This window comes from Gopherus flavomarginatus, chromosome 25 (assembly GCF_025201925.1).
Source record: "Gopherus flavomarginatus isolate rGopFla2 chromosome 25, rGopFla2.mat.asm, whole genome shotgun sequence".
NCBI lineage: Eukaryota > Metazoa > Chordata > Testudines > Testudinidae > Gopherus > Gopherus flavomarginatus.
In genome coordinates, this window is record NC_066641.1 from 13,492,239 (window position 1) to 13,504,259 (window position 12,021).

The window sequence follows — 12,021 nt, forward strand, 5'->3', positions numbered from 1 at the left end:
AAGAATGGCTATACTGGGTCAAGCCAATGGTCTATCAAGTCTAGTATCCTATCTTCTGACAGCGGCCTGTGCCAGATACCTCAGAGGGAATGAACAGAACAGGGCAATTGTTGATGTTGAGAATTCCAATATTGAGTCATCTATTCCCAGCTTCTGGCAGTTTGAGTTTTAGGAACACCCAGAGTTAATAGCCATTGATGTTCCTGCGTGAACTTATCTAATTCTTTTTTGAACCCAGTTATGCTTTTGGTCTTCACAATAAGCCCTGGCAACAAGTTCTGCAGTTTGACTGTGCATGTGAAGAAGTGCTTCCATATGTTCGTTTTAAACCTCCATGAATTTATTCAATTCTTTTTTGAACCCAGTTATATTTTTGGCCTTCACAGCATCCCCTGGTAGTGAATTCCACAGGGAGACCTGCCTTGTGTGAAGCAGTACTTCCTTATGCTTGTTTATTTATTATTTGCTGAGTGCCATAGGAGTAGTTGGTTCATTACTAAAAGATGAAGACATGGTGCCAGCCCCAAGGAGTTTACAATCTACACTGAACAATCAGAAAAAGACAAGTGTGAAATGCACTGGATAATCTGGGATTGAAGTACATGAGTGCTAAGAGATGCAGATGTATTTTCTCTCAATTTATTTCTTTTGCTTTAAGTATAACACCTTCAGCTACTGCAATGTATAACTGACCCATTCCTATATACTCTGTGTGAGGATGGATTGGTATTTGCATCTGAATTGGATACCAACAAAAAGTGTGTTAAAGGAAAATACTTCCCAGACATGGGTTTCTGATTGCATCAAGCAGAAATAAAGTTTTATTAGAGACATTTTTAATGGAAGGCAGATTATCAACCTTGGTACAGATTGTCAGAACATTACAGAATGGAATTACAGAATGGAAAAAGCAGGGAGCAATAAGCAGGAAAGTAGACCATCTGAATAGCTCTGATGGACCTCTATGGATAGATGGCAGCAGAACTGAATAACTATTAGGAACATTTCTCCTTGCTCTTTGTTTAGGCTTGCAGGAAATGTGGTGAGTTCACTCTAGCTTTGTCTGAAGTTGCTCAAATGGATGGTGTTTGGCTGGAGGATCATTGACATGTCTGGTTAATCAAAGGATTTTCTTGAGTATGCTGTTGAGAGAGAGAGAAGGAGCCATTACTTTGTTTAGTGGGGTGGGGGAATCTCTTTGCACTACGTTTAACACACAGAAAACAGGCTGGGGACAAATGCTAGGATGGCTGTAGGTACTCCAGAACTTTATTACAAATTTTTATTTTTGATGCGGTTCTGCAGAAAGTAAATGAGATGAAGAAAATCAGCTGTGCTTGTAATTAAAGATTTGAAGAATTGTGTTAGGCTTGAAGTAAAATATTGCAATCATCTAACCAGATATAGATGAAAAGGGTGTTTTTGGCCAACAGTGCCATCAGGAACAATTTGGAGTCGAAAAACACTCCCAAATTGCAAACTTCCTCTGCAGCTTGGGCAGAAACTTTCCCTCTGTACTTTTGAGATCCCACTCAACCAACTAATATCATTATTGCCATGTCCAAATTGAACCTCATCCTGCTCACTCTCATTGAGGCTCTGTGACACCTAGATAATGGAAAAGAAAGAGTATTTGGGTCTGATTAAAAATGAGGTACAGAGCAGTGCAGTGTATCAGGTGCATATCAATGATACTGCAGTCTCACCAACAGCCTCATGTATGCTTTGAAGAAAAAAGAGACTTAATAAAACATTGCAGTGTTCCCCACACAAGGAATCCTTTGAGCCAAATGAGCAATTAGCCTACTGTTTGAATTAGAGTGTAAAGAACAAGGAAACAATTATCCTTAAAACAAGTTCTTACCGTAGATTTCACCAGACTTGGATGGCTGAGAAGAGGAGTGGCCCTGGGTAGATGAATAGGAGTGGGAAGAACTACTACTACCTCCTGAAATTCTCTCTCCTCCTCCAGTTATACCACATAATTTTCCTCCTGATCCTCCTGTTCCATCCCCTGAGTAACTTTCACCTTTTCTTACTGTGCTACCTCCAGCATAATGGACACTACTTTCTCTTGTTTCTGTTCTGCCTCCTGATCCTCCACCTCCAGTGAAACTTCCTCCTTTTCCTCCCCCTGTGCTACTTCCATAAGTAAGGCTACTTCCTCCGGTTCTGCCTCCTGATCCTCCACCTCCAATGACTCTTCCTCCTGAAGAAATGCCACCTCCTTCTCGTGAAACACTGTAAAAGGAAAAGAGAAAAGTGAATTAAACAACAAATCATTTCACAAAAGATGCATGGAAGCCTGACCAGCACTCTTCTTCCTGTCCATTACCCAGCACCCTCAACCCCCAGGGCCAGTGCAGATCATCAAGAAAATGACACTCAAATTCATCCCCCCACCAACCTCAAATCCACAGGTTGAATTTTCCCATGGCCCTGCTCAGAGATTTTTTGCCGGATTTGGTTCTGCTGCCCCACCAGTTCTGAAAGCCTACTGTGTCACTGGTATCCAAAATTGAAATGCATAAAGCTAACTAATTTTTGCTTGTTTCATGGTATGGGTTAAGACCAATCAGAATTAAGGACAGGTCAGGTAGGACTGCTTCATGTATTATTATTCAGAATTAAGGACTGCTTCAGGTAAAATAAAAAATAACCTGAATTTTCACCAGAACCTCAAACTAAAATTCTTTTCTATTTTCACTGTTCCCTCTGTACTTCCTAGCTTTTTCTAGAATCAAAAATAGCAAACGAATGGGAAAAGGGCTCTTTTCATGGTATTTCTTGCCCAGCCCAAAGTAGTACAGCAGAAGAACAATTTTTAAATTATAATTTTACTCATAAGATTTCTATTCCAATTCTAAAATCCAAGAATGCCATGAGTTTTGGAGCACCTTATGGTTTATGAAACAAATCTCCAAATATGTGGAGGATCACTCAGTGGCATGAAATTAGGCCCCTTTCCTTGCAGGTTTTGTGACTGCAGAATCTGTTGTACCAGTTCTTCACACTGCATGATTCTCTTTGCTCCTCAGTACATAATTCACACTCAGGAATTACCAGCTTTGAAGTTTCATGTAATGCCCTGATATCTCAATAGTTTACATACCTAATGTCTTGATTTCCTTCATCAAGTAGATGCCGGTACTGAGCGATCTCCTGTTCCAGCTGGTTCTTGATACCAAGGAGCAGCCTGTACTCTTGATTCTGATTATCTATTTCACATCGGATACTTGCCAGTTCTTCTTCCACAGAGACAATCAGGTTCTGGAGCTGTTGCAGCTGTAGGTTGTAGCGACCTTCTGTGTCAGCCAAGGAGGACTGCAAAGACTGTACCTGAGAATTGAATAGGAAGAACAGGGTCTGTAGGAATGTAGCAAGTTTAACCTATTTTGATGCAGAAAACTGGGATTCTCCAGGGCAAAAAGAATAAGGCAAATCCTTCACAGCAACAGGTGTACCAGCACTAACTGTGGCTGGTCTCCCATCATGCGTGTAATCCATATGTCCTGTTTCATTTGTGAGATACAGAAGCAAATGCTGTTACATACCGTGCTGAGGTGGGACTGCAGCTCGATTTCCAAGTTCTGATATTCACGTCTCAGCTCTGCGACCTGTTTGTTGCCTGACTCTATGCCCTGACCACTCAAGTGGACTTCGTGATGAACTTCTGCAATCTGAAAAATGCAAATACACAATCAAGATGTTTTCGCTGTAATTACAGGGTGAATATGGTGAATTTATCATCATGAAAGCATCTACAAAAATAAGTAAATCTGGCTAGAGACTGAATGAGTTGGTGAGGTTCTGTGGCCTGCAATGTGCAGGAAGTCACACTGGTTGATCATAATGGTCTCTTCTGACCTTAAAGTCTATGAGTCTGAGTCTATGAATAATGTAAACTGGGCTGTGTAAACTTTCCACACACATTTCTGCAGTGCCAGTGCACCCCAGGCCTGGTTTGAATTTCCCTTGCTGTTTAATACAGGGATTCCACATATATACTGGTTCACCTCAGGAAAATGTGGTCTAGATAAAATTACTAAATGGTGGATGCACAACTGATTGAAAGACCGTACTTAGAGAGTAGCTATCAATGATTCACTGTTAAATTTGGATGGTGTATGTAGTAGGTTCTTCAGGGGTCAATCCTGGATCCAGTGCTGTTCAATATTTTCATTAGTGACTTGGATAAAGGAGTGGAAGGAGTGCTTATAAAATCCGCAGGGGACACCAAGCTGAGAAGAATTGTATGAGGAATAACTGTTTAGATGGTGGTACTGCTGAAAAATATCTGGGAGTTCTGGTGGATAGCAAATTGAACCTGAGTCAACAATGTGGTGCATCTGTGAAAAAGGGCTAATATCATTCTGGAGTGTATTAACAGAGCGTTCTATGTTAGACATGGGAGGTAATTGTCTCATTCTACTCTGCACTGTTGAGGCCCCAGCCAGAGAACTGTGTCCAATTCTGGATGCCCCACTTTAGGAAAGACAGGACAAATTTGAAAGAATGCAAAGGACAGTATCAAAAATGGTTAAAGGTTTGGAAAACCTGACCTCTGAGGAAAGGTTAACAAAAACTGGGCATGCTTTATCTTAAGAAAAGGAATCTTGAAGGAAGACATGATATCAGTCTTCAAATATGTTAAGGGCTGTGGTAAAAAATGATCAATTGTTCTCCCTGTCCTCTGGAAGTAGGACAAGAAGTAATTGGCTTAATTTGCAGCAAGGGAAGTTTAGTTTAGATGTTAGGAAAAACTTTCTAACTATAAGGGCAGTTAAGCTGTGGAACAGGCTTCCAAGGGAAGTTGTAGAATTCCTATCATTGAAGGGTTTTAAAAACAGGTTGGACAAACACCTGTCAGGGATGGTCTAGGTTCACTTGGTCCTGCCATAGGTGCAGAGGGCTGGACTTAACTTCTCAAGGTCCTTTCCAGCCCCACATTTCTATGATTCTGTGAATTCTAGCTCGCAGCAAACCCTTTCGCTCCAATTCTGAACTTCTCGTGCTAAACTGTCAGCATAATTTAAAGATGATCTGCATTAAATAACATGTGAACAATTGTCCTACCACTATTATACTTGTGTGTGCTAGCAAAGTATGTCAAGTCTTTTTGTGAGAGATATAGTTATAGCTACTGCAACTTACCTTGGTTTCATACCATTTTTCCACCTCTCTACGGTTGTTCTCAATGATTTGCTCATATTCTCTTCTCAAGTCATTTAGTATTTCTGTCAGATCTTCGCCTGGAGCAGCATTGACCTCCACACTAACATCACCACTGATCTGTACATGCAGTCCTTTACTTTCCTGCAATGAAAACCCAGGCCCCCCGAAAACAAATACCTCATTCTGAGCTCATATTTTAGCAAAGAAGATTTGGAAGACAACCCTCCCACTGCCAACTCAACCCTTTCTCATGTGGCCAGATTCTGACATTCACCCTTTATGTCTCACAAGACCCTCCTCTGTCATATGCCAGGAGAGGAACAGGATCCACACCTTTGACTCCCTAGTTAAGCTACACAATGGCCAACACTGTTTTAGTCTGTGAAAGGGCCAGTTTTGTATGCTCAGCCCCAACTCTGCCTCCTGTGGGGTGTTTGATTTGCAGTGTGTTGCGGACCTTGCATGTTGAGTGTTCATTATGGTAGTCAGTTAATGCATCACACTTCTTCCATGAAAAATATTTTCACAAGAAGCTTAAATATTTCCTTGTGGCTTTTACATACATGAAATCTATTGTTTTCTTCCCTGGCTTCACCAGTGAATTGAATTTGGGAAATGAAAGCTGCTCATTTCCCTAATCTAGTTTGGTCTAACGTTCAAAGTAGATTTCACCTAGCCATCCCTTAAGTCAGTGAGAGCGGTGGGCAATCAGCTCTGAAAATCAGACCCAGGATGTCTCAAGCTGGACACTCAAAATCAAAAATTTGGCAACTAGTAGCCAAGGAAACTCTTTGAATATTGAATTTTCATTAATTATTATTTTAAGGGGGGATTTTACCTCCTCGTGGTTTTTCTTGAGAGAAATCAGTTCCTCCTTCAGGGTTTCAAACTCTAACTCCAGGTCAGACCTGGTTAGGGTTAGCTGGTCCAACAGGGGGCGTAAGCCATTAATATCACTCTCCACATTCTGGCGGAGACCCAGTTCAGTCTCATATCTAAACCACAGAGAAGAAAGTCAGTAACAGCGGTGCCAGAGGAATACTAGGTCCGTACTAGCACTGTCAGGTTTGTTTATGAACAGGTCCTCATCACCCAGTTGCCTTTTTCTACCTTATTTTAATCTCTTTGCTTATTCCTGATTCTCTTTGCATTTATATTGACTTTACACTGTTTTCATCCCATTGGCTGCAATGGAGCTACTCCTAATTAACACCGGTGTAGGTGAGTGCAGGCTCAGACACACAGCACTTCCTGACCATCTGACCTATTAGTTCAATGTCATGGACTGGATTTTTAGTACTCCTTCCTCAGTCTTTTCCATGTTCCCACTCACTGTCGGTATTGTACAGATATCACCTACCAGTGTCTCCTGTTTTCAGTGAGGAATCATCAATTTTTTGTTCAGTTACCGTGTAAAACAGGGTCAGATCCTCAGTGGGTAAAAATAAGCAAAATCCCATTGTTGTCAATGGCGCTACGCTGATTTATACCAGCTGAGGATCTGATCCTACATTCATAATACCTAAGAAACACAAGAAAAATTGTGGGTAACAACGAACTGAAGTCCTTGGAATGCCCCTGTTCTAAAGCATCTCTAGAGAAAAATGATAGTGTAACTCATAAAAACCCAGTGGTTGCTGGAGTACTTCTCTTTCCAATAACTGTTCTGTCATGTAGTTAGAAGTAAAATACTGTAACCCCCTGTAAGAATTGCTTTGGATAGTGGATTCATGGAACTGATGTGAAGAGGTGGAAATGACTGGGTCAGGCAGGAAGGAAGAGAGCTACTCACTTCAGTTTAAAGTCTTCAATAGTCATCCTAGTGTTATCAATGTTCAGAACGACCTTGTTAAGCTCCACAGATGAACTAACAATCTGAAAAAGAGGTGACAGATCACATTCAGCCCTGCAGTCTCTTTTGTCTGACACAGAGAAAAAGGGAGCAAACAAGTGCAGTATCATATATAAATAGTGTGGGAGAATCCAAAGATCTGAGAAAAAAGTGTCTGTTGCTTCTTTTTCACCTGCAAGGCAAATGCCATGGTGCTCTTCCTATGAAAATCAGTCTTGGAAGATGTATATATTAATGAGACATTCACTGCACTAATGATTTACATCTCTTGTAAAACATGTAAAACCTTGTTTAAGAGAATAATTAAACAAACATCCCATAACCCGCAAAATAACAGTGCAAAAAAAAAACATTATTACAATTGCATGTAACAACAGGTGCATTCAAATAAAGGATACTGGAATATTCGTACATCTTGGAGGTCTAACTTCGGTTCTGTGTAAAGATTAGAAACTAGGCTCATCTTGTGGCCTATCCTACACACCCACACGGGGCCATAATGCACACACCCTGTGCTGGCTATTCACATTGCAGATAGCAGGACAAGATTGGGAAGTAACCTTTGCAGAGTCACTCCACCATCTCCCATGCAAGTGAGTGAGGTATGGGCAGGTAGGGAAACTGGGAATGAGTGGAACAATGATCAGGCCCCTATAATGTGCTGGATATCAGTTAGTATCTGACTACTTTCTACACTTAGAGTTCTCTTCCTTTTATTGACAAGACCCACAACACTTTAATTCATTGCCATGATGTCAAAAGCATGTAATTTTATGTTTGGGCTTTTTATCACCAAAAATAGCATTGAGAGAGAAAATAGCATTGACAAGATGACATTTGGAAAACTTTTGCTTTTTGTCATCTAAACTGTGAAGATTATGTATGAAAGATTAAGTATGAATATATTTAGTAATATATTTAGTAATATATACATCTATAGTTATAGAGAGAGTTATATTATAATATATACACAGGTATATAGATATAGATAGGACTATTCTGTATGCTGTCAAATATGATTTAATGTTTGTGGTATGAGTTAATTATTTACGTTCAAAGTTTGTTATTCAGTCCTGTACCTTAGGTTGGTATCAGTTATTTATAAGTTCTTCAGAATAAACTTTGAAAACAATTTTTTTCCAAATGCCTGGTTAGAGCTAATTAGATCACTGAAATATTTATTATTTTATTTTAGGAAAAAGTCTTTTCATACTTCAGGAGAGAAGCTTGATAATTGTTGTTACATCAGACTAACAGCATTGTTCTTTTACTTGTTATATTTAAGAATATTTTATTAAAACATCCTAGTTCCAACTTCACCTATAAGGAATATTTTTCATTAACTCAGATTAGTAAATTTTTCCCCGTGAACCATGACTAAAATCTATTTGTCTTTTTAAAAACGTTGTTCTGTTAAGAAAAGTGTCCATTATAAATGGATTACAAGTGTATTGATATCCTCACAAAAGAGTTTTTTATAATGGTCTTCATTTGTGTCTGCAATATGTATTGCAAGTGGCACACATAGTGATGCCTAAAGTTAAGATTGCCTGATGCTTTCCTGTACAAGACTGTTTTAGTTGCTTATAACTTTACCAAACGTTACGAGAATTTTTCCATGCCAGGTGTCTACTTCAGGTTGTTTTGCTTTTTATCTCCCGCCTTGCGGCGTGCGCAGCCTGGGCAGCGAGGATTGGAAGCAGCGTGACAGCTGGCTGCAGGGTCCTCCTCCACCCCTACAGCTGCAGCCTGCTACGTCTCCAGCCATGCTGCTGGAGTCCCAGCACTACTGGCTGCTTTCCAGGTGAGTCAGGGGCAACAGGTGGGATTCCAACAGCAAGGAAGGAGAAGCAGCAGGCTGCAGCTGTAGGGATGAGCAGAGCAGGAGCTCTGAGCCGGCAGCCAGTCACCCTACTGCTTCCTCCCTCCTACCGCACGGAGATTGGAGGATGCCCCTGCTTGCCCCTCGGCTTGTGCATGCCAGAGTCCCGCCTCCTTTTAAAAATATATAATTTAGCAGAATCAGTTCAGCTATTTCTCTAGACAAGGTTAGGTAAAATACAATGTTTTGTCTATGTAAAAAAAAAAAAAGCTCTTTCTAATGTTTTGTTGAGTTTTAGCACCTCCATCTTTTGGAACAGAGACTCAGAATTTGGTAGGAGGGTGTGCCCTGGCATAAAGGACATGCCTTTTGCTGACCCTGTAAAATCAGTCCAAAACTGGCCAAGTTATGAGCCTGTGAAAATCTGAGATTGCACATGCTTGGTAGATACTTGTTAGAGTTTAGTAAAACCTCCGAAGATTCCATCTGTACAGGTAACCTTAATGCTGGCATGTCCTAATTTTTGATTGCTTGTATGTAATCTCATACTACATGAAATATTTTACGTGCTGTCTGCCTAAGTAGCTGTGCATAGTCTCAAAGAGAAGCCTTTATAATTAATAAAACTTGTCTGAAAAATAATAGCTTACCTGATTGTTAAGGTCTTCAATTTCTTTATAATAGCGACTAAAGTCCTTTGATGTAACAATTGGACCTTGCCTCTGATACCATTCCCTGATTAAATTCTCAAGATTAGCATTTTCTTCTTCCAAAGCTCGCACCTTACGCAGGTAAGAAGCCAGGCGGTCATTAAGGTTCTGCATGGTCAGCTTTTCATTGTTGGAAAGGATGCCAGTATCATCACCACCAAAGCCACCACCTCCACCAAAGCCACCAACCCCACCAAAGCCACCAACCCCACCAAAGCCACCTCCATAACCGCCATCAAATCCCCCGTAGCCACAACTTGATCCAAAGCCCCCTCCATAACTACCACCAACTATTCCCCCTCCACAACTGCCACTGCTTATTCCTCCTCCATAACCACCACTGCTTATTCCCACTCCGTAACCACATCTGGAACCTCCTCCACCATAACTTCTACCAGAAAAGCTTCCACCACTGGTTATCTTTCTAGTAGAGCTTGAAGAATGCCCACCACCACCTCCACTAGAGATACGTCCTCCACCGCCACCTCCAGCAACTGAAGAAGAGGTAATCGTAGTCTTAGTGCTACGACTCATAGTGATAGCAGTTAAGCGTCCAACCCAAAGCCCAAGTTTAGTTGCACAGCCTGATAAAGACTCAGACTGTAAATTTTTGATGTCCTCTGATTTCTATTTATACCTTACACATTGGGTGTCACCATTAGGGTGTTTCCTCTTCCCAGGGCATTTGGTAACCAAATTGTTGATGCCAAGAAAAGTTTGCCAAAGGGATTTTTTAATATCAAGACAATCAAGGACACATTGCTGATTTTTTTCAGTGTATCTTTGTTGGAGACAAAAAAAATGTAATTGCAGTGGGATGGATGTATTAATGTGGATCTCTGTGTTAGATAGTTCAGTGCAGTGCCTTGCCTCACTCATCTCATTTGCACCTCTTTCATCATAGCAAGAAGGTTTCTGTAATACAATAAACTGCAAAAGGCAACTACTGAATAGTGTCTCTCTGGCATAATTGGTCAATAAAGTTCTTTTCCAAATTCCATTTCCCTGTATGAAATAGAGAAAATTAATCCTAAAGCCCTCAGATTCATGTTGAGTATTTATTTATTCTTCCATTTTGTTTGCTTTGATTGTTGTAATTAACTATAGTTATAGAATGTTTCAGTTCTCTTTTATATTTTCATATTCTGTATATTTCCATTTTCATTCTGCTCTTATTTTTGTCTCAGTGGATAAAACATTGCAATATATTTTTACTACTGAAGCTATTTAACTTGTCTGGAGTGTGTGTGTTTTTGCTACAACAATCCCGGTATCAAGACAGTTATTATACGTATCTGAAGTCTATTCCAAACAGTGCATCTGTATTAATATTTTTAAATCATCAACTTTTCTTTATGAAGAAAACTATACTACAGGTCTCAGAATGTTACAGAGAAAGAATAAATTACAGTTTATTTGCAGCAAAGAGTTCTTCAGCATGTATCTCTTTAACTATTCTTATCTAGGAGAGGGATATTCAATATGAAATCATAATAAAATCAATTGTACTATAACGTTATTATAAAATCAGTTGCAGTGCGGTGAGAAGCTGTATTAAGCTGAAGAGTTTTCATAAACCATAGTGCTGAAAGGTCTTAGTGTGGTAGAAAGTGTCAATTCCATCTATTGTTAGAGTGTTATTCTCTTAGTAAAGAGATCTTAGAGAGTCTGAAATAGTATCCAGGGAAAACGTTGGAAGTCCCATAACTTGAATCAATTAAAATTATACTGGACAAAGCACTAGCAAAGATACTTTATGGAAGAATCTTGCTCTGATCCTAAAGGGGTAAGGACCGTATGGCCTATAGGTCTTTTCTATCTTAAATTTCGAAATTCTGTGCTAAAGTAGGGAATCAAAAGGTGTGGGTAGCTTCAAAAATTCTCCAAGCATGCTTGTTGTAGCAGTCTGTGGAGAGGCAGTACCCCCAAACAATCCTAATATTTTCACTGAGTGTTTGGACACCAGCCCTGTTTCTGAGAAAGCTAAAAGAGTATTCTGAGCATTGTCATGGAAATGGCCAACCAACACTGAATATAACAGCTTGCTTCCAGAATCAGTCACCTCCAAAAAGCATTTGTCTGATGGTATGAATTGTTGTTAATTGATTGATTAACTTTTTCTTTTGCCAGATCCAGAACCTCAACCCCACTGCAGCCCAGAAGTCTGTTCTTGTGAGAGTTCCAGCCCATATTTGTATACATACGAGGTTTAGTAAATTCAGGTCAACATCCAAACCCTGGATTGCTTATTTGAAATCGGCCTCTAAACATTGTAAAATTCACCTATCAGTGCTCTTGTGATCTTCCTCATGGGAATTAAACCTCAGAGGACCACAAATCCCCTGGCAGCTGTGGTTTGAGGAAACTGGACTGTTTTTGCACTATCGAGTGTTGGATATTACTGAATTATTTTTAACACTATCCTGCCTTTGTGATATTTTGTGATTGCTGGTTTAGTGAGT

At 40.0% G+C, this 12,021-nt stretch overlaps 1 protein-coding gene across 1 annotated transcript; it reads right to left on the reverse strand.

Annotated features, from left to right (window-relative positions):
• Nucleotides 1-1,116: 1,116 nt before the first annotated feature.
• LOC127040705 (keratin, type I cytoskeletal 15-like) lies at nucleotides 1,117-10,093 on the reverse strand. Its single transcript, XM_050935221.1, has 8 exons — nucleotides 9,500-10,093; nucleotides 6,968-7,050; nucleotides 6,014-6,170; nucleotides 5,155-5,316; nucleotides 3,555-3,680; nucleotides 3,113-3,339; nucleotides 1,865-2,241; nucleotides 1,117-1,142 (listed from the first exon to the last, which is right to left on the reverse strand). Exons 1-8 carry the CDS (start codon nucleotides 10,091-10,093, stop codon nucleotides 1,117-1,119), a joined length of 1,752 nt encoding a protein of 583 aa, XP_050791178.1.
• Nucleotides 10,094-12,021: the final 1,928 nt, after the last annotated feature.

Coding starts and splice junctions, on each gene's coding strand:
- LOC127040705 (XM_050935221.1), bottom strand. CDS start 10,093: ATGAGTCGTAGCACTAAGACTACGATTACCTCTTCTTCAGTTGCTGGA. Junction 7,051..9,499: donor TTGAAGACCTTAACAATCAG/GTAAGCTATTAT, acceptor CCTCTTTTTCAG/ATTGTTAGTTCATCTGTGGA. Junction 1,143..1,864: donor CAAGTCTGGTGAAATCTACG/GTAAGAACTTGT, acceptor CTCTCTCAACAG/CATACTCAAGAAAATCCTTT.